At 37.4% G+C, this 24,193-nt stretch overlaps 1 protein-coding gene across 1 annotated transcript; it reads right to left on the reverse strand.

The window, feature by feature from the left end:
* Positions 1-1,705: 1,705 nt before the first annotated feature.
* LOC136254634 (putative beta-lactamase-like 1) lies at positions 1,706-22,711 on the reverse strand. The gene is made up of 11 exons (XM_066047378.1): positions 22,589-22,711; positions 18,742-18,894; positions 12,835-12,972; positions 11,754-11,878; positions 11,484-11,639; positions 9,697-9,831; positions 9,441-9,558; positions 9,283-9,373; positions 8,871-9,011; positions 8,661-8,770; positions 1,706-2,214 (listed from the first exon to the last, which is right to left on the reverse strand). The coding sequence occupies exons 1-11, from the start codon at positions 22,661-22,663 to the stop codon at positions 1,879-1,881; spliced, it is 1,578 nt and encodes a 525-aa protein (XP_065903450.1). The 5' UTR covers positions 22,664-22,711; the 3' UTR covers positions 1,706-1,878.
* Between the last annotated feature and the right edge of the window lie 1,482 nt (positions 22,712-24,193).

Raw genomic sequence — 24,193 nt, forward strand, 5'->3', positions numbered from 1 at the left:
ACACTAATCTATTCAGATTGCTTTTCTAGTAATTACAACTTAGTTGTGGATTATGCTATAGCTACACTGTAACACCAAGTGTAGGTTTCCATTACTGCGTAGATTCTACATGTATAGCAGCATTAAGGATGTTCTGTTGTTTTGTTTTGTTTGCCTACCAGGAAAACATACAGCAGTCTCATCTGAAAACAATAAATTACACTCGTACTCGTACACATGTAATGCATTTGCCTGTATGCTAGGGACCAGCCTAGTAATCCAGCATAATTTAGAGCACCATAGGTGCCAGATAGCATCAAGCATAATGGTGGCAGAATAATCTCAATTTCCAACAAACTTAGTCTGTCAACCAGACACGCATGCATTTCATTGTATAAATTACTCAATATACTCCATTACAATAGTCATTCATTCTAATAAAGCAACCAAGCAGACTTATCTTTAATTTGAGTGCATAAACTTATTTTGCATATTCTGCAACCTAGTAGCAAGTGTAACTACCATTACTGGGTTATAATGTTATACAACTTTTCATAAGTTACTGTATAACATACGTATCGTCAGCACAATGAAATAAAGTGAGCATAATATTGAGCATAGTAGGGGAAAATTTGAGCTGTGCTGTCAGTGCAGCATAGCATAAAACGTAAAAAAAGCATAATAGACTGGTCCCTACTCTATATAGCGATCTACGTTTTGTTAATATTTTGAGTCTGATTATAGTCACAGTAGCTATAATTATGTACTGGAGGTGCTTGATTATATTATATAGCAATTTACTGACTGTTATGTGGAGTGCAAGCATGTTGAATCAAATAGTTTTTTGAAACTATTTCTGTGACATGTAATATATAGGCCTGCATCAAATATGCCAGCATAACAGCATAATAGGCTGGAGTGCTATGCCAGCATATGTGACCCAGTCTGCAAAAAGGGGCCTTGGCAACCTGTAACTTGACTTGTGTATGAGTATCACCCTGAAACTTGGTCCCTTATACACCTAACATAGCACTATGGCTTGGTGTGATATGATTTTTGGAGGTGATAGGTTCAAAGGATGAGGAGTTATGATTAGTCAACTTGACAATCTGGAAAGGCTGTAAGACCCCTTTATGCAGACCAGGTCAGACATACAGTATGCCAGTATAATGGTAGCATATTAGGTGGATATTTCAAACTATGCAATTCCATAAAAATACAAAAATACTCCCTAATAGAGTAGTCAGTGGAAAATGCAAACTATAATAGAGCACTCAAATGCACTATACACCTAGTTCCTTGGATCGATACTCTCTAATATAACAGTCACTCTGTAGTGAATACTTAATAGAGCATTCGCTGATTAAAGTGTTCCAAGGTAAGTGTAAGAAATTTTGTTAACCTAAGGCGAATAATATATAGGAACACCGAAGAGCATAATAGGTGAATTTGGAAAAATCCCTGAAAGCATTTTAGGAAAAATTTTGAGCATTTTTGACTCAGCAGCCTTATATTCTTTAAAAGTTACATCACCATGTATGCTACATATGTAGCTACATGAAACACACTGATGTTTAATGCTTAGTTCCTGCTATAGATTTTACTATAGTTTAATGTGGAGATAGTCCTGCACATAGGGCAGTACCCATGATGCTATGCTATAGTATATTATGTGTGTAGTGGTATAAACACCTTTGGATGTAAGTGTACACAATTTGTACCCAAAATGCACTACTATTGTCTGTTTATTCACATGTACATTGTTTTTATATGAATGCACACACACACACACACACACATGCATTAAACAAAGAAAACAGGTTATCAAACATTTCATATGTTTGTAATAGGTAAATACTGTAGTTTTGTCACATTAAGCACGCACAAGAGACTATATTCTTATCCAGATCTATTCATTTGGTGCCCTAGCCATGAGAAATAGAATCCTGGGCTTTTGCCACTGTTGTCTGGTTTATCAAAGTACATCCATGCACCATCTAGTGCAACCAATTCTCCCAACAAACATGTCATCTGGTTTGGGTCGACATAAACTTGTAATTCATAGTCATCATAGTATTTCAATATGGGAGAGAAAAAAAAGGTATTAGTACCATCAGTCAATCTTAAATCAGCAAAAAGTATGTCATCCTTCATATATATTCTAACAGTGTCAGAAGACAACTGTACGCTGGTGTAGTTTCCAGTGTATATGTTGGGATCGGTAGGAGCAGGAAACTGTAAACCAACATTATGACACAAGTTTATGATAAAAACAAATTTCATTTGTACACATAGATTAACATATTACACTATAAGAAGATTAGGAATTTTAAACTAGAGTAGGGACAATGTATAGTACCACAATAAAAAGTACTGAAACAAGCTGGATTAGAGCAGTATGTAATGTCCACAGCTCAGTAGAGATGTTTGCTTATTATCGTTTCACAGCAATTGGACATTACATACTACTCCAATCTAGCTTGTTTCAGTTTTTTTTTATCAGGGTACCATAATGTGCTTTTTTCGTTGTAAAATAATTTTCGTATGCAAAATTTGTATGAAAATTTCTTGCACAAAAATTTAACACGAAAATGTTTATCATGAAAACGTTTTGCACGAAAATAAAACAAATTACGGTACTACATTGTTCCTACCCTAGTTTAAAATTCCTAACTTTTCTTCTTGTTTATGAACTTTTTTCCTGCAAGTTCATGACCACAAAACACATTGTGTTATAATGCAAGTTCAATCAAACTGGATTTTTAAAAAATAGATCTTTACTAATCCATACAGGAGCAGTACATAACCCTAAAATTTATCATCCACTAAGTAATGTTGGTGCTAACTATTGACCAGACTTGTTTCCTTCAATCTACCTGAAGTATGAATCATTAAAGTTGGCAAATTGGTTGTGTGCATAGTAAGACTGCTTTTTGCAAAACCAGTCACAATTATAGTTAATCACAGCACTATGGGTATATGCAAGTAGTCAGCAAATGTTTGTCGATTAGCTAAAAGTATAACACACCACATATTATTGCTAACTGTATTCACTTGGAAGTTCATTAAGTTGTCTAGTTTAACACAAGGAGTGACAAGGTTCACTCACTAATTTTGTTTACACAGTATAACGTGGTTAGCTTGACACACCATGCAAAGAAAGTCAGTAAAGCATGCTGCCAGTCTGGATAATGATGAAACAAACAAATCTTTCTGCGATAAGCACCTCTAAAAATAACAAGTAGAAGGAAAAATTAGGAATTTTAGCTGGATTAGGAATCAAAGAACAAAAAAGCAGGGAAACAAGGGAACAGCCAAAAGTTGTGAAACAAGGGAGGTTACATATATCTGCAGATATACTACTGGACATCTATATAATCCCTACGCTTCAGTCTATAGCCATGGCTGATCATGAATTAGGGACTACATGTCCACTAGTACATCTGCAGGTATAGGCAACCTCCCTTGTTTCACAACTTTTAGCTGTTCTCTTGTTTCCCTGCCTTTTTATCCTTTGATCTCTAATCCAACTTAAAATTCCTAATTTTTCCTTCTACTTGTTTGTTTACTTATTTAATAACACAATTATGACTACTGAATCCACATGTACCACATTAAAAGAAAGAATGGCGGAGGCATTCCATGCATCTGAACGCGTGCCCTAATAATCAATTATGCACTGAAAAGTGAGATGGCCATTACGCTTCATTTGTAACTACTGCTGATGGCAAGAATCTTTAAAAATTGCATGATGCAATGCGTACATGTGCACATCATTAAAAAAACAACAACAATTTGTTTCATAAAACAGGTAGCTGACGTCTGGCACCAAGATTCTTGATATTAACAACTTGTTCTGTGGAACAAAACATTGTGAGTACTGTGTATGCATGCACGCATGCGTCACACAATTTTTAAAGATTCGTGCAATCAGCAGTATACTCCACTTGTTACACAGCGTTGCAAATGAAGAACAGTACAAGAAACATCTCTGCAATGAATCCAGTCACCATGGAAAATGCAGGAAACAGAGCTAGAGGGAAGCCATATCACCATATTGCCATATTGTGCTATTGCAAATTGACACCTTCTGTTGTCAGTGAAAAGAACTGGAACACAAAGGAAGACAAAGGTAAGTCTATGATATGTGGATTGTACATACTGTGGTTGGTGAAAAGGCACCTTTCGGGACAAAGTGACATCGAACAGTGAAAAAATCAAGCCTGTAGCATTGTAGAGTGGCATTAGTTAGTTAGGCAGTAGAAAATTCAGTTAAATAGCATTTTCATAGAAACTTGTTGGAAGGGTTTGGGGGTCACTCTGAAGGAATTTTTGGGCTTGGTTATGCCTAACCAATACTTCCAAGCTGTTATGAAGGAAATTTAAGGTTGCATGATCCCTAATATACAGTGCTACCATACTGTATGATTATCGTTTTTATCTTATAAAGCTATTACAGCAAACGTTAAAGGCTTCAGTTAGCCTAATGGTAAGATTTAACAGTGAAACACTGCTGGAAAGTCTACGATTAAGAGTGGAACTTCCCCATTTAGAAGTCTGGATCCATGCCTGTGGTGAACAGTACTAGTCACAGTAAGCATTCAGAAATGCAAGTAGCTAAGTAACTTTGCTAAAAACAAAAACTTGCCCCTGATGATACTGGACAGCTCACTCAGTACTGCAACATCTACAACATATGTCCACGGGTGTACATGTTATGCAATACTATACTGTATAGTGTTGTGTAACATGTAGCTACCTCCTGCCGTGGATGGAAGCTCTACTATCGATGAAGAACTTTCACTGGTACAGAAGGATAAAAGGCAAGACAATAGTGCACGCATTGTATGTTTATCAATATGCCAAAGGTTTCTTCTTAAGTGAATTTGAAAAGTTTTTGTGAAAGAAATAGGGCTGTAGCTGTATCCAGTTTTCTGCAATGCTTGACTGAACGCATCAGACAAAAAAAAGATAAAATTCAGACAAAAACGTTTCTGGTAGATCTGAAGGCACTTTTGGGCTTGACTTTATCCAACCGATGCTGTTATATGTTGTTGTGAGGAAAAAATTGAGGTTGGTTTTTGGGTGATATTTAATCATGGGCCACACCCACACTTTCATTGTCCCTACTATACAGTACTATGATGTGCATAAATTTTGTCATTACCACATGTACCAAATTTGTGTTTTACAAGTGTTACAACACTTCACTTAAAACACCAGAAATTTTGTATATATCATATAGTTCAAGGGCATAGTAAGGATTTGTACATGGTTTCAAGATTTGTTAGTGAGTCACAATGCAGGAGTCTAGGGACACAGCTTCAAGTAACTGACAGATTTTGTACATTGAAATTATTAAAAATAAATTTATAGATAATACTAACTGCTTTTATTATTAATGCTTAATACTTAATTTTAGTTATTGGTCTTCACATAATTATATATTAAACCCAGGATATCATTATTATCAACCTGAGATTGAGGCAATGCAATACCATGCTGAGGTGTTAATAACAGATATCCTACAAGTGCTGGTGCAGTTTAACTAGCTGCTATCCCACACTTTGAAGTACTTGACTTCATAAACAATGTGACAATTGGTGTTGATAACACATTATGACATGTCTTCTATCCCACACTTTGAAGAATTTTACTTCATAAAAACTACAATGAGGCTAGTAAAGGTGTGTATGGTTTGAGTTTTGCTGTGCTTCTATAATTATGTGATATGGCTTCATGTTTCAACCGAATGTGTTAATTAGCTTGTCATACATATTTGTGACTGAATTTTGGAAAATCTCCCATATGGGTGCAAGTGAAATGATTAGAATTTTCATATTTAGTGAGTTACTACGTATTAAGAGGAGGAAACAGATAAAAAAAAGAATTTTCTTGTCATTTACAGCATTGAGAATGACTTACAATCATTATGAAGTAAATGCAGGTTTGCATTGTAAATCGTGTTATGTGATCATTAAATATTTTACATATCAAATGCACCCATATGATTGATTTTCTGAAATTCGGTCACATTTAATAATTCTGATTCTGACCTACTGGGGTTTAACTTCCATTCCCTGGGTACAACTACCATATCATCTAACTTTTTACTTTGATGTAGGGCTTTAGTGGGATAGAAATAATATAGGTATAAATGTATGATTAACTTTGGCATTCAGTGTAGTCCAAAGCATATTATTCAGATTTTCTGGTTAAAAAGAGAAAACCTTATGATGAAGAGTTGTGAAGTATTCTTTTGAAAGGATACAGTGTATTAATACCTTTTTTACCTTTGTAAAGAAGCATTCTATAATGGGTCTCTATAACTGTTCTATTTTTTTAATGGTTGACCATTCTATTAGAGTATCCAAATTTAAAAAAAAAAACTTGTTAAATTTAGTTTAGTATATTCAATACACTCTATAATCTACTAGTATTTTTTTAAAATTAATGTAAAATTTAAATATGAAGTAGGGATCTATGCAACAAAAAGTAGTGAAACAAGAGATGAGTGATGGTATTACAGCATAGCTCAGTGGGAAAGTCCCTACTTTGGCACATTAGCTATATTTTGCTCAATTCCTAAGTAGGGACTTTCCCATTGAGCTATGCTGTCATACCATCATTCATCTCTTGCAGGGACATAGCTAGCCAGAAGGTGATGGAGGGGCAGGCATGCCCCCCAATGAAACACTCAAAGTTGTTCATCATTGCAAAAAAGGCTAATGACCTAATGATGATCTAGCCAACATACGATGTTGTATTATTACAGTTTAAATAACTAGCTGCATAACTATTCATTACTGATTGCATATCACTTATCAATGGAGGTATATTTATTGAGCATTATCGCACGTGCCACAACTGAACTCCAACAAATTCATCCACAGTCCGGTAGAGCTACGTAAATTGTTAATATTTTAGTGCAAATACAAATTGCTTTATGTTTGCCACAGCCTGTGCTGCAGTCCTAGCACACTGCTGACAAGATGACATGTTCACGGATCACTTCACTTGGAGAAATTCACATGCCACGTATTGCACAAAATCCCACCTGTCTTGCTAGCAGAACTTGTAAGCTTGTGACTGATCCGCCTGACTGACCGACAGAGTAAATAAATAGACTGGCATGCCACTGCACTGCCATACAAAGATCCAGTGTGGTCGACTCAAGAAAAGAAACTTGGTACATTTAACCGGACTTTATCACCTCATAGGCAGTTTTTCGTAGCGTTATCTGGACTCCTTTTTCACTTGTGAGTTACGACTCCTGCCACTGGGAGGTCACTTAGAGCAGGTCAGATTCAAAAATGCTCTATCACGTGAGTAATCTAGGCTAAATATAGAAGTGTGTCTCTAATATTTTTGTTTGGTAGATTCACAAGCGAGTTGAATGTTGTGTCAGTGTGTGTGTATGTGTGTGTGTGTGTGTGTGTGTGTGTGTGTGTGTGTGTGTGTGTGTGTGTGCACATTTACTAGCAATCCCACATAGTAGCACACATAATTTAGTCATTTACATGTCAGGTTAATACTGGTAAGCTTGTTACGGAGGTTAAAAAACAACAAAACACTTAGTAATGGGGGGGGGGGGGGGGACAAATGCTCCCTCCCCTTGGCTATGCCTCTGATCTCTTGTTTCACTACTTTTTGTTGCATAGATCCCTACTTCATTTTTAAATTTACAATTTAAAAAATACTAGTTTGTTTAGTTTTGTTGTAGTACAGCTACAATGTAACTTGTGACTGTTCTATTACAATATCATACATGACTGTTGTATTAGAGTGACTGTTGAATTAGAGTATATCTCAAGTCAGCCAAGAGGTGTGCAGCTAGCTATACCAATAAGGGGTGAGGTCATTTTGTTTGCTGTTAGGTAAACAGCTAGACTGTTAAAAGGTGTGATATCCATACTCTATCACTAGTAGTCCACCTAGATCTTTAATTGATGGGGGGGTCACGATTATGAACCTATCGCGAACAGGATCCCAATCGCGAAATTGTACATACAGTGTATCTAGTCTTATAGTAGCACCATAACTGAAGAAATCCAGCCCTGAAATAATCTCGGAAATAATTCTGTGGCATCTATATTATGTTGCTGAAAGAAAGTGTTGATACGGAAAATTAATACCTCGATATGATTTTGTTGGATGAAGAAGACAAACAGCTTGATTAAAGATAAAAGAAAAGACAAGGCACAGAAGGCCTACACTCATCAGAACCCTAAAAGGCATATCCTACTGGTGAGTTTGCTATTGTGGTGTAAAATGGTGGCTGTGTGCTGCTTCGTTTGGCCTCTAGCTTTGCAACTGTGGTCAGTGAGACTAAAGATTCAAGTTTTGGTAATTAAAAAAAATTCTATATCCAGCTACTGTATCTGTAAGTGTTTTGTTATATTTTATGTATTATATGGAGTAGTACTATTCCGCAAAGGTGATTTTCATCACATGAAATGTCTCTAGGATGATTTTTAAAGGCAGAATTTTGGGTGGCGTGCAAAATTTTCACCACGATCCCTACTTAAACGGTACTACCGTACCATTTGATTCCATTATTTCCATACAGCTGGTATATTTCCTGGTCATTACATACACTGTTGTGTGTCTTATCATCACAATCAATGTAATGACTTATTTACAGTACATGTACTTTTTTATGGTGACAGTGATAAATTTACCTTTCCTGCTTGAGCAATTAAAAGCTCCTTAAAAGCTGGAATGATGGCTTTATAGGCACCCTCTATATCACTCTCCAAGTTAACATTTGTGTTAACAAGCACAACAATCCCTGCATGATGTATGAAACATGGCATGTAAAATCACACAAATCTTAACTCCTGTAATATGTTATGGTTTGATTAATTTTATACACACATTAAGCAACTAACCCAGTCCAAGGTCAGGAGCAAAGCTAAACTGTGAGGAATATCCAAGAATACTTCCTGATTTGGTGCGTACAAGATAAGTATCAACAAACATCATTTCCCATGGAGCACCAAACAGTGACTTTCCATCATTATTCAAGTATACTATAAAATATTGACAATAAGAATAAACCCATAACACTGAAAAGCTGTCTGGCTTAACTAGACCAGCCCAACTAGCCCTTGGAGCTCACAATAAAAAGTACATCTTAAACAGGAGAAATCATTACTTGATGCTAAAATTTAATTATTACTAAATCTGCATGGCTAAAATAGGGATTAAATTTGCTTGTTTGGTGACTTCTACTTCTATGGATTTGTCAGCATCAAGGAGCACAATGAACCACAAAAACAATGCGTAATAATACATACTAACTTGGTGAAGCCATATCTCTGACTAAATGTGGTTCAAGTATTTTGCTAGCAGATCCAGTGGGAATATACACCGAGTTGAAAAAATCTGACAGCTACGCATACAGTACATGGTATAATAGTACAGCAGGATGTAATGATAAATATAAAAGTTAGTACTACCTTTAAGAGATCATTGATGGTGGAATACATTTGTCCAGATGGAGCATCCCAACCCAGATCAATAAGAGGTGCATTTTCTCCTCCAGCAATATAACCAGTTGCCATTTTAGACACAACACTGTACAAAGTGCATTCAAGTACAGTGTATAATAGATATAAACAAAATTGTACAAAAGGTGCATACATGCAGTATATTATGTATAAAATAGGATAACATTATTGTGATACACTGTACTCATAATTAAAGCTGACTTACTCATCATTAAATTCAAATCCAGTATTGATCATTTCTAGTGGCTGCAAGATGTGTTTTTCAATATATGTTTCATATTTCATGCCAGGATAAGCTTTCTGGATTAGGCACTGACCTAACAGTGAATAAGCTAAATCGCTACAAAAATATGAAATCAGAATAAAGTGTAGCAGGAGAAAAATGAAAATACATAATTTTATGATAATCATACACTATGATAGTAATGTATAGTAGGGACCACAAAGGAGTAGGCGTGGCCCACAAAATAACATCACCCAAAAAACAGCCTCAATTTTCCCAGACGATGATGAGGCAGTATTGGTTAGGTAAAACTAAGCCCAAACAAGCTTCAGATCAATCCGAAATGCTTTCTACAAGTTGCTACGTAATTTAAAAAATAATTTATTTAACGGAATTTTCTACTGACTGACTAAGTAACTGACTGATGCCTTCAGACAAGCATAACTCGATAACGGCTAAGGCTACTGGCTTGATTTTTCCACTGTTTGACGTCGCTTCAACCCGACAGGTGCCTTCTGGCATACCGCAGTACATACAATGCATTCTTCATGGACTTACCAGTGTCCTCCTTTGTGCCACATTCATCTTTGCTAACAGTGAAAGGTGTCGATTTGGCGTAATGGCTTCCCTTCGCGTAACAGAAATCGTCCGTATTTGTCATAGTGGCTATTTTGATAGCAGAGGTGCTTTTTAAACAGTATACTGCTGTGTAACGGCTTGAACACAGCCGACAACGAAGCATAATGGATACTTCACTTTTCAGACGATAATTGATATAACTGGGATGCGCGGTACCAATTCTTTCTTTTGGTATGCGTGGATTGCAGAGTTGCTTTTCGAACAGTTCTTGATTTGAAATGCTGCGTAATGGGTTGAACATAGCTGACAACGAAGCATAATGGATACTTCACTTTTCAGACGATAATTGGGGCATGCGGTGCCATTTCAGATGAGGTATGCATGGGTTCACCAGTCATAATAATATATTTACAAAAAAAAAGTTAACAAACAAGTACATAGAAAAAAATGGAATTTTCAACTAGAGTAGGGACCATAACACAGCGATATAAAGTACTGAAACAAGCTGGAGTAGAGCACGATATTAAATCACAGTAAAATAATAAGAAGTGTTATATCCCTACTGTGCTCAAGATACCATAGTGGAAATGCACAGTAGGGATATAACACTTCTAGGGATGAGCCTACTTTGCTGTTTTTCCCACCTATTTTTCTTTCCAGCAATTCTTTTATTTCTTACCTATTTTGCTCAATATTTTCTATTTTGCTGAGCATCAGTAAAAATTAAGTGTAGTATCTCTAGCTTACAAGCATGTGTGACTGCTCTATTAGAATATTTCGTACACAGTGACTGCTCTATTAGAGTATCTCAATCCTTAATCACCATTTCCTATAGGATATGTTGTCCTATTACTATGTGTGACTGTTCTATTACAGTATCTCGATCTTTTTCATACAAAATGTGCTAAGTTGCCATTCCTAGGTGCACATTTTTCCATTTTTTCACCTCTTTTTCCAGCATTTTGCTCTTTGCTTTTACCAACGTATTTTTCCAAACATTTTGCCAGCAAAATCGACGCATCCCTAAATACTTCTCATTGTTTTACTGTGATTTAATATCGTGCACTACTCCAGCTTGTTTCTGTACTTTTTATCGATGTGTTATGGTCCCTACTCTAGTTGAAAATTCCAAATTTTTCAGTGTACTTGTATAATCATGTAGAAATATAGGAAATATTTTTACAATTAACCTGTAGGAAGGTTTTGTCCATGATGGAAAATTCCTATAATGTTTACGAAGTCTTTCAAGAATTTCTGTTGTCTTCAGTGGACAGGTGTTGTTACTGACTGTGCCATTATAGCATGGACTTGCATGGGGCAAACCAGACAGTTGTGAGGCTAGCTGTCTACAGCATTAAGAGAATATATATACATAATAAAATTGGTATTTTAATATGATTTGTTTAACTTTTTTGCACACATATGTAAGGTTAGACAATGGTCAATACAGCACACTGCACCTTAATGTAACAACATCATCTAATGTGTATGGATTTCTTAGAGAGAACTCAGGGCAGTAATGAGTTATGGGGTCATCCAAAGATTTTACTCTACCTTGTTCGTACAACTGGTATAGCATCAGTACCTACAAATTTGGTAAAATGTACAAATTCTGCACATATAATATGTGACCGAATTTTGGAAAATCACCCATATGGGTGCATTTGACAACTAAAATATTTAATGATCAAATCACACACTTTATAGTGCATATCTACTGGTTGATGGTTTTAGGCCATTCTCAATACCTTAAATTACAAGAAAGTTTTTGAAATATTTTCAAAACTGTGCCCTACTCTTATTAGCAACCCACTAAACACGAAAATTCTAATTATTTCATGCATGCCCATATGGGTGATTTTCCAAAATTCAGTCACATATGTGACCGGATCTGCAAAAACAGGACATAATCGCATATTTTTCGAATTCCTGTTTATTAAACATTATAATCTACTTAACCGAGTGTACCCACTGGCAATATTTCAGCTTCATATGCCAATAACTTTTGGAGTTACAGCCCTACAAAGTAGCAACAACAGAAAAATCGATATGTACAGCAAGTATAGGGAAAATAAATTACAGGCGCTTACAAAAACAGTTGTAACTTACCAACGGATTGACGTACGGAGCTACAATTTTCGCCATCATGTTCGTCGTGAACAGAGAAATCAATTACTGGGTAAGTTTTTCCTTTACTCACCCTTTTTTACTGCATACAAAGGTGAAATTCGTGAAGAAAAATTGATCGTGTACGATCGCTTCGACAGGGCGTAAACAAACGCTCATAACGTACGTATCCTTGGGTCTACTGCAACGAAACAAAGATTTTCCAACTCCTCTTGTGCAGGCGAATAAGATGATATCCAGATTTTTATTGCTAGTCCCTTCCTTCACTAAGAAAGAGGAGTTTAAACAATTTACCGAATTTTTTCAATAATACGCAAGTATTTCACCCAATGTATTCAATGCTTTATACTGTAAATATAGGCTTGTGCGATTATGTCCCTTTTTTGCAGATCCTGTATGGAATCACAAACTTACAGTAAATACTTTAGTGATACTAGCGATACGGAATATAGCGTCACCATCTGGGGTAACTGTAGGAGTGTCTACATCCATTGTACCAAACCCTTTAGTCCATGTCTGGTCCATGTAACGAATTCCCACAACTACACCAGGCTGCATTGGGTAAATTATTACTGTAATGAAACAATTAAGGCCACAATTCAGTTGCTATCATCACTAACCATGAAGCAGTGTGGAACTACTGTATTAATAATGCTATTCTACACTGTTTCAAGACTTAACTATAATGTAATGAAAGCTTCATTTGCCCTTCTCCTATGTGTCTGATCTCTATAATATTATTGCATGTGTCCAATCAGCATAATATATAATTCCGTATGTTACAAGACTTGTGTTATAGTGTAAGGAAAAAATTGAGATTTTTAATTTCTATTAGGGATTACAGAAATAAAATAAGGAAGGTGCCTATGCCTGCAGATATACTAGTGGACATACCCACAACTGAATTAGGGATTAAATGCCCCTTGTACATCTGGAGGTATAGACGATCTCCCTTGTTTATAACTATACTTTTGATTACTATGATCCCTAATATTCTTTATACTTGTTTGTTTATTGAAACAGTATTATAACTGGTTAACCCATGCATACACATTAGAATGGAAAGTATGGTGCCAGCTTATTGCTTTCCATGCGCTCGCCCCAAATATCAATTACTGAAATAGCAAAGTGACCATTATGTTTTGTTCAGCCTGTTATGCAGCATTACAAATGAAGAAGCACTAGGAGAAGGACCTCTACAGTTAATAAGTCACAACGGAATATTTGGACAAATATCGTCAAACATAGGGAAGCCATCATGTGAATCAACACCTTGTGCTGTCAGCAAAGATAAATGGGACACAAAAGAAAACACAGGTAAGTGTAAGAAGCATGCACTATGTGTACTGTGGTATGCCAAAAGGTACCAGTCGGGATGAAGCAATGTTGATTCGTTGAACAGGAAAATTCAAGCCTGTAGCCCTAGCCGTTATTGAGGTATGTTTATCTGAATGTATCAGTCAGGGAGTCAGTAGAAAATCCTACTAAATATATATTTTTTAAATTTCATAGTAAGTGTTCAGGTTGTACTGAAGGCACGTTTGGGTTTGGTTATACTACCCAATACTGCAAAGATGCCATAAAGGTATTGTGAGGCTGATTTTAGGGTAATATTGTTGGCCAAACTTTCATGATCCCTAATATACAACAGTATGATTGATTCAAAGGTAGTATCTGTATAATATGGCTGAATGGTTGGCTACTGAACAGATAATAAGCTTTTAACCAATATAATTATATATATATATATATATATTTTTTTTTTGAGGGAAAGACTGCTGCATCAGTAGAAAAAACTACTGCTTTCCAGCAGTGCCCTATACATAACATGTACATCAATGAACATATGTATACACAATTACATTATATAAAAATTAGGACTTATGTAAATGTTTAAATTGTCCAAGATTTGTTACAGTGTAAAGTGAGGCATTAAGTGAGTTCCAGATTTGAGTACCTTTGAAATAAAAACTATTCTTGCCATATGTCGTCCTGACTCTTGGTATGAAACAGCAATGACTACTTCTTTCAACTGAGAGGTAAGTAAACGTTACTGTTGTAGTATGTTTCTCTTAAATAGAGCTGGTGACGAGTTCTATAAACCATGATGGCACTATGGAATCTCCTATGTTCAGCCAATTAAAGTACGTATCGCCCAAAAAAAATTTGTGTAGCTGGAATCAATGAACAAAACTTATGTTAAAATCTTTTAGTATTGCATTTACAGTAAAAGCAACACTCATATAGCTACAGTAGAGCTCACAGGTAACGTCACGGGTATACACATGCGAGTAATGCTTGTATCTTCTTGCAGGATCATTCCTTTGCAATGTACTGTACAATGCCTGTGGAACATTGCGTGGATATGCACTAGCCACGCGAGAAGCTCGCCCACATGAGAACACTAGCCACTGAGTTTAGTACCTTCATGCAACACTTAAATCACATAAACATTTGTGACTGGTCTCATGTTCGTGCAAGCCTAGCTAGAGTAAGCCACCAATGTTCGACCACCATTGGTTTGGACAAGATTTTTCTTCAAACCCGCAAAGAAACTTTCTGCTCTTGCTATGCCTATGGAGAAGTCTAGGCCATAAACTCTTGCATGCAAAATTTCAGACCTGCAGCTTTCTTCGTCTGGCTGCTGCAGCTGCAAAAGTGACCTGTCCAAATGTTCTCAATTCTCGGACAAAAATATGTATTATTGGTCGAGTGGCACTGCTCGTAATGCTTGAAGCTGATCAAGTCTTTCTGTGCTTGATATGAAAGAGCGACTCTTATACTCTCCAAATATATGCAGATATTTGGCTTAGTCGTTATTTGCTGTGAATTACAAAGCTCCAAAGTCACCTCTGTCTTGCAATCTTAAATTCGGCCACATGTGAAGCTCGTGTAAACCAAATAGTTACCCATATCGAATTCAAAGCTATTTTTATGAAGATTGAGAGCATCAGCTACCGTTCAATAGTAAATAGATACATGCACGATGACCGCACCTTGATTTTTGCCCAAATAGCTACATTGCATTTAAGCTTCTCTGACAGTAGCAGCCTAGCTACTGTACCCAGCACACATATACACAAACCAAATCCACTTAAATGGGGTTTTTGACTATCCCCATGTCTTAGAAATGTCAAAAGTTTCTCTTTAAAATGTCCAGACATTAGCCAGATCGAAATACTCTAATAGAGCAGTCAATTACTCTAATATAACAATCAGCCAATGTAATATCACATGTAATCAGTATTTAAGTGTTGTAATCAATGAAATTCACATATTACTAGTCTTATTGAAGTGAATATGCCTCAGTGTGGTCCTCAGATTTTCTGACTGCTCCAAATGTATATAATAGGTTATTGTTCTATTAGAGTGTTTCGATCTGGCTAATGTTCTGGACATTTTGAAGACAAACTTTCGACATTTTTAAGACATGGGGATAGTACAAACCCCATTCAAGTAGATTTGGATTGTGTACATGTGTGCTGGGTGCAGTAGTTAGGCTGCTACTGTCAGAGAAGCCTAAATGCAATGTAGCTAAAATCAAGGTGCAGTCATCGTACATGTATCTATTTACTATTGAACGGTAGCTGATGCTCTCAATCTTCATAAAAACAGTTTTGAATTCGATATAGGTAACTATTTGATTTGCACGAGCTTCACATGTGGCCGAATTTAAGATTGCACGACAGAGATGTTTTTGGAACTTTGTAATTCACAGCCAATAAGGACTAAGCCAAATATCTGCATATATTTGGAGAGTATAAGAGTTGCTCTTTCATATCAAGCATAGAAAGACTTGATTAGCTTCAAGCATTACGAGCAGTGCCACTCGACCGACAATACACATTTTTGTCCGAGAATTGAGAACATTCGGACAGGTCACTTTTGCAGCTGCAGCAGCCAGGCGAAGAAAGCTGCAGGTCTGAAATTTTGCATGCAAGAGTTTATGGCCTAGACATCTCCAAAGGCATAGCAAGAGCAGAAATTTTCTTTGCGGGTTTAAAGAAAAATCGCGTCCGAACCAATGGTGGTCGAACATCGGTGGCTTACTCTAGCTAATTTTACAGTAGAATGCAATAACCGCGTGTTGGCTGGCCCGCAGAATGCAATTGATGGAATATTTACAAATCAAAAAAAATCCATAAATTCTAAAGCGCTTGTTTCACACTGAAGGAAAGTGATAACACCAAAAACTTTGATAGGATCGTGATCCCCAAAGCAAGAGGAGTTCCACAATCTTTGTTTTGTGTTAGTACACCCAAGAAGACGGAAGATATCGGCATTAGTCTGCCTTGAATTGGACGAGCGGTTCATCATCGCTTTTTCTCACGTTCGTTCGCCTTCGCCAGTTCCCCCTGGTCGTAGGAAAGGCCTGGAAGACAAAACGTACCCAGCAATGGATTTGCATGTTCATGGAGAATTTGATGGTGCAAGTTGCATCTTGGTAGAGGACTGCACTCGTACGTTATGATCGTTTTATTAAGCACTGTAGTTTGTTGTCACTGCACAAATCGATTTTTTGCTGTTGCCACTTTGTAGCGCTGTAACTTCGAAATTTCTTAGCTTCTAGAGTTGAAACTTCAGCTGACCATTCCTTTGGCTACCTAGATAAAGAAAATATGAATTTGAAAAATGCACTAACTGGGGCTCTGTCGCATTACTTTGCGACCAATCCATCTAGGTCTACGGTAACTCTAGCTACAGTACTGACTGTATAGTACGTGAAAGGAATGTCAGTAGCTAAGTGTCCAAGTATTCGGTGGCTACAACACAGGCATTGTAACAGGAGACCTCACAGCCGGCGGAACTGAGCCAGTGCCGCCTCCCAACACCATAGGTGAGTCCTGTTATCTCGTCTTTCGTGACGCTCTCGAGTAAAGTTTGCTATCATGGAGCATAACTGTAGCTATGCTGTATCCACGCGGGTCACTCGAGCACACCTCACGAGTGTCGTGCGTGTACATTCGACGTTACCCGTGAGCTGTACTGTATATAGAATAATGCAAATTATATAATGCATTACCATCACAGAGTATGCAAACTCATAGTTAGAATAATAGGAAATATTACTTGACTACCTTGTAGAGGGAAAGAAAACTTTGGTGAATAGCAAGCTAAATTGCATTTGGTGAAATAAGCTTTGGCAAATTAAGCTCAGTCTTTAGCTATAAAGATGCTAATCTCAGGCACAGTATGGGTTAAACTTTGGTGAATTTGCAGCAATTCCCCAAATTCACCAAAGTTTCCTCCACAAAAGTTTCCCTCTATACAGTACTAGTAGAGCGGCATAGCACCCAAAAAAATGAGCATTTCATGCATTTGGTGATACAATTATGAAACTTTCCACACAAATTGTGCTCCTCCTGACATGTTTTTTGATATAGTGCCATCACAGATTTGACCTTTGGTGATCTTTGCATTTTTTATTGAAACATTGTCTTCCTGAGGCATTATTTTACACTGTCAAAACATGGTATCAAAGTAAAGGTGTTGATCGAAGAACTATATTGACTTTTGTTTGAAGTTAGTATCTCATTCCACTACAAAGTTATGATCATTTTTATAAGTCATAAACTTCTTTGCCCATTACTAATGGGCAAGTAATTCATAGAATTTCATGGCTAATATAAATTATCTCACTTATTGACTTCAAATAAAAGCCAAGTAGTTCGTTTTAGCAGCACCTTTAATTTGAAACTGTGTAAAATGATGTCTTAGGGAGTAAAAGACAAAAACGATACGTTTTCAATACAAAAAGGTCACCAAAGGTCAGATATGCACTATATCAAATGTATGTCACAAGGAGTACAACTTAAATGGAAAGTTTCATAATTGTAACAAAAAGTGCACAACTATCGCACTTTGCCACTGTATTATACATGTACATATCAAAAGAGCTCTTATGAAAGAATCAGACTGATGATTGATATTAATAAAGTCTACCACAAAAAGACCTATAAATAATTCTGTACATTTGTGGGGTGGACTGGACCTTCCAAAGAACTCTTGTGTCCTACTTGGGGTGTTTTCATTCAAAATTACAATTCTTCAAAGGACAAGCTCTAATAGAAGTAGTCACTGTATAGAAAGGAGTGTGATGATCTATGTATGTTAATAAAATGCTTCATCAGTCATAAGTTGCCATGGGTTGTTCTTAAGCAGAAATTGTTTGGAGGGAATATCCTCAGACTCTTTAGATCAGAGTATCTTAGCAAACCAGATAGTCTATAGAAATGATGCATGCAGAGAAAACTACGATCTCAGCTAAATGACCAAAGCCATTACATGCACACAATGCTTTTATAACACATAGTTACATACCACTTTAGAGGGACTGACAAGATCACCAAATATATTCTGAGCTGCTTGAATGGCATTACTGATACTATCAGGTAATGGTGATGGTAGTGGTTTTATTGTATCAGGATGAGGTGGACATGACACATTACTCATCTTAATGTTCTCCATCCACATCTATATGTAATAACGTATACACAAAAAATAACCTTAAATACTGTGAATGATACACCTTTATGTTTATTATAGTTCTATGTTCAGTTATATTCTAAGGCTAATTAATGTTAATTAATTTTATGTTTAAGATCCCCATCGCATTGCCCTGTCTCACCACCTAAATTTGGTCATTATTATGACATCGATCATGCAATTATTTCATCATCTCAATTTGCTTATATAGAGCTAGGCATCAAGGAAGGCAGGGTAAATGGGCAGAAGATACTTGGAAAATGCCTATGGGCTACCCCTTTCACTTTTTAGATAGCAGGAGAGTGATCAAATAGATTGAAATACTCTAATAGAGCATTCAGCTATCTCTAATAAAACACACTGCTTGAAGGTTCTTAGTTTACCAATTTGTTAAGCTGCTTTACTGTAGTTATACCCAGTTATACTGATTGTAAAATGTCAGTAACTTTAAGTATATGGAACATGATTGTTTTACTAAGTTTTAAACTCTCAGTAAAACATCAGTGAATGTGAAAACTACTAGTATTAGTATTAGTATTAGTATTACAGGTAAAGAAGGCTCACGGAGCCTGTAAAGCTTGATCTGTACAAAAAGAATTTAACAAATTTGCAACTACATAGCAAAAACTTACAATAATAGTTAACTAATTAATAATCATACAATAAAGTAGACCAGCCACTGTCAAGAAAATTTTTAAAATCATTAAGTGTGGGAGCATTAACTAAAATAACAAACAATTAACTGTTTCATATACTGGGATATACCACTCTGGTAAACCAAGAAACTTCAAGCAGTGACAGTCAAGTGCATGTAGCTATCAATAATGAACTACATGCCTACCTGTCTGCATTAATTTATGCAATAACTTTTCTGAACTGAAGCATAAAATTGGTTCAACTGCCAGGTAAATATTACTGGCAGAAAAATACAGTATGACAACAAATTTAATATTGGCGAAACTAATATTTGGCGATTTGCTATAAAATTGAAGTTGGCGAAATGCTCTCACTGAAAAATTGGCTAAGTACGGTGCTGTACTAGTACTAACTCGCTTTAAAGGTCCTGCTTCCATAGACACCTACTGTACTGCTCCAATTTCTTTCGTGTCCACACCCACTTTCAGGATTATTTGCTGTCTGTAGGCATACTTGCCCATTTATCAATGGCTGCACACGAATTGATGTCTGCAAGCTTATGTGTAGCCATGCCCACCAATCGAGTATGAATTCTAGTCTAGTCAGTAAGCCACACCCATTTGCATGCGTGGAACCATGCTAATTTACCAGTTTCAGCAGTATTCACGAAGGTTTGTCAAAAACCTACTTCAACAACTGCTTGACCCAAGGTTTGAAAATATTATTGATGAAATTTAAATTTGGCGGTTTAGTCAATTCGCTAAATTTAGTACACCGCCAAATTTAATTGATATACGGTATTACTATTATTACTGTGGACTGAAGCTCAGCATGTAACGAAAGCTCGAGAGTATGACACCTCTATAAATTACGTACGCCCTTCAGCTAACCATAAAAAAGCAAACAATTTCTGCTCTCTGCAAATAATTAAAACTGATAGAAAACTATAGTCTCGCAAAAATAATACAAGCTCACAGTGATGTAAACTACTGTTAATAATGATTTATTGTCTTCAGAGCCCAGTAGTAGGGATGTCAACCCCCCGCAAAAATTACGAAATTTTTTCTTCCGTAAATTTCATTAAAAAGTGGCACAATGACTTGTTCGTCTTGTAGACAGTTTATTCACTAGATTTTTTCGTTTCATAGTGATGAACTGGTCAAGGTAGTGCTCTTCTGGTGAGTTTCCTCGTGATTAGAGTAGCTAGGTGCGCGTGTAAGACGCAATGTTGGATTCCTGCCTAGTAAACGTATGGAAGATGACAGCAGGCTAGTTTTGTCGATCGCCATGCACAACAGCATTCCAGTTAATCGATAGGTTGGTTTTCAGTTAGTGCAAGATGCAACTTGAACGCCTGTATTAGTTTACTGGCAATGCTGTGCAATTGATAATACAAAGTGACATAATCACCCATACGTCACTTGTTTTTGTTTTGTGCCATGGCTACTAATGGTGATCAATAGAGAAGTCTGGAGAACCGCCTATTTGTTTATTTAACAATTACTAGCTACTACAAAAGCAAATGTGGCAAACCCATATATCATTTTGGAGCATTTTTCGAGCTCTACAAGATGCTGTGGCTAAAACATGCATTTGTGACACTTTCAAAAATCCGTTTGACATCCCTACCAGTAGCAACCTCACAAATCACACTACGACTATCACACATGTGACATGGATTATTATATTTTGAATTAAATACAAGAAGAACTATTATTAACAGTTATGTAATGGGGAAAGCCAGTCTCTGTCTGGATCAAATCGACAGCAGCTACTGGGTTCTCATGAATGAAACTGCCGGCAGAAGAACAAAAACCACACAAACATCTAATTACTGAGCATATAGAGAAAATGACAAGCAACATCTAATCAGTGTCATTACAGTGGCATAGTGATTATTATTATAAACACTTTACAGTGACCAGCACTTAAGGTCTGATAGCAACTTGCGCTGCAGCCTTAAGATTACCTAACCTAATTGATCATTCCTCTATTCTGAATGGTCACTATAAAGCATTAATAATAACAATAACAATAATAAATCATAGCATAGAATGATTTCAGAATAGAGGATAGTTTGTAAAACACAATAGCTTGATCAGCCATCCCACCTGTTGCAGAGAAGCCAAGATGCCACGTTTTATCTCACGTATTCGAGTTTTATAAACACGCTTCTTGAGATGACAATAATTGGACCTTGGAGCAGAAGAGCAGTTAGTAGGTGCATGAGGGTTGACACTTTAACATTATTAAACATAGGACTTTTCATATCTACCACCCTGAAGTCCATTCATAGCACTTGAACATCTAAACATGCCCCAACTTCAGTGGTTATGCACCTATCAATATTAAGCCCCACTACCCCCCTCCCGGGCGTACATGGGGGAATAGTGGGGAATTTGATCCAATTTAACCTTAAAAATCGCCCACTAGTGGGGCATTTGACTGTTCAAAAATTTTAGCACTTGCTTGACTTTATTAGCTATGCACCTTCTGCAAGAATAACCTACTTTTCCAAAGTACACTATGTGGGGATTTGACTACTCGTCATGCCCCACGGGTGGGAAATTTGATTTTGAAAAGGTCAAATACCTTTCCCCCACCCTTGCCTGGGAGGGGGGTGGTGGGGCATAATATTGATAGGTGCATTAGGGTGGGGTGGCATGATCAAATGTTCCCCAGAAGCAGGCTGTAAGGTTGGTTCAACCTACACTTCATGATTTTCAAATCAAGTTTCACATCACAAGTCATATTTCAAATCACAGATTTTAAATCACGCGAAGGTGTCGTAGGGCGACCTGCACCATACGGTAAGGTACTATTTATCTACAGTGTATTCCTGCACTTAGAATAGTTTTAGATATGGTCTAAAGATTAATGCTTTATCAAGTAGTAGGTGTACAGTCTCCAGTACAAGATGTCGGTGAAGGGTGATTAGCCAGTAACTGATAGCTAGTAAATTTAGAAAAGGTCATTTTAAGTGGGTGGCCGAGTAGCTAGCTAGAACCCATGATTATCGCACCGGCCACTTTAGCTACTCACTAACCTGGTCAGAATCATATGCAGTATTTGCAGTTATCAGTAGACAAAGCAAAAGCACTGTGAATAGTCGCATTATCATCCACAAGATCTTAGACAACTTAGCCGCTTGAATGCATCAACTTAAAATATAAGCGCACACACATTTATTTAACATGTGATCATAGTGTGCCGGGTAAATATTTCGAGGGGGAAATTTCGCAGATTTTTCGGGTTTTGGGGGTTATCAGCGAAATTTTTAGCCTTGAAAAATAGACCTCCATGCAGTCAATACATTTTGGGAGAACTTGTAAATCTGCGATTTTTTTTATTTTTAGCAACAGTGCTCAACTTCGAAACATTTGCCCCTCGAAATATTTAGGCTATAGCTACGGTATAGACGCTTTTTTCTAAATTTGTTAGGTATTAAACTGATATCTGGTGCGCCAAGAATGAACGTAAAAAAATAATGCCACTTAGTATAACAAAAATTGAACGGATTGGATAAGTTTGCACTGTCTGATGTTCTGCATTCAGTCTTGCTGCTTAACTCTAATCAACAATCATTTGGCCTCCTTTTTCTCTATTACTATTGCAAAAGACTTGTCAATTGCAGCAGCAGCAGCAGCAGCAGCAGCAGCAGCAGCAGCAGCAGCAGCAGCAGCAGCAGCAGCAGCAGCAGCAGCAGCAGCAGCAGCAGCAGCAGCAGCAGCAGCAGCAGCAGCAGCAGCAGCAGCAGCAGCAGCAGCAGCAGCAGCAGCAGCAGCAGCAGCAGCAGCAGCAGCAGCAGCAGCAGCAGCAGCAGCAGCAGCAGCAGCAGCAGCAGCAGCAGCAGCAGCAGCAGCAGCAGCAGCAGCAGCAGCAGCAGCAGCAGCAGCAGCAGCAGCAGCAGCAGCAGCAGCAGCAGCAGCAGCAGCAGCAGCAGCAGCAGCAGCAGCAGCAGCAGCAGCAGCAGCAGCAGCAGCAGCAGCAGCAGCAGCAGCAGCAGCAGCAGCAGCAGCAGCAGCAGCAGCAGCAGCAGCAGCAGCAGCAGCAGCAGCAGCAGCAGCAGCAGCAGCAGCAGCAGCAGCAGCAGCTGCCTTACTGCTGCTATTGCTAAGGTGCTCTATAGATACTCTAATTAAATTGAATCTGTATACACCATCATAAATACATGAATATAATTTAGCCTGTTGCCTGGTGGTCCTTTATGGAGTTGAACTCTGTGTCTTGCTCTCACTCCCTGCAGTTTGATCGGTAGTCTGCAGGGCTTTCTTAAGGCCCCTGTCTGGTGTGTATGCTGGCGGTCCATGGGGTTTTGTAGGTCTGTGTAGACTCTGTAGGTTTAGCTGCTTTTTTGTTCTTTCTGCTTTTTGGTTTATTTTATATAAGCTAGGTTTAACTTCTAGCTAGAGATCAGGGAAGATGGGAGTGCCATTAGGGCCGGAATAGAAATCAAAATTAAGTACATCAACATGTATGATGGATCCTCAGTCAACATGCGACCACATATCTGACCAACTTGGGTCAGCTGTGGGCGTGGCAAAACAAACACGGGGAAAAAACACGCTAATTAACTTATAACCTAAACTAAAATTACAGCTAACATACGAAGTAAAACAGTCATGGCTAGAAATTTTAGCTACGGGGCGGC

The sequence above is a fragment of the Dysidea avara genome, chromosome 4 (assembly GCF_963678975.1).
Source record: "Dysidea avara chromosome 4, odDysAvar1.4, whole genome shotgun sequence".
Lineage (NCBI taxonomy): Eukaryota > Metazoa > Porifera > Demospongiae > Dictyoceratida > Dysideidae > Dysidea > Dysidea avara.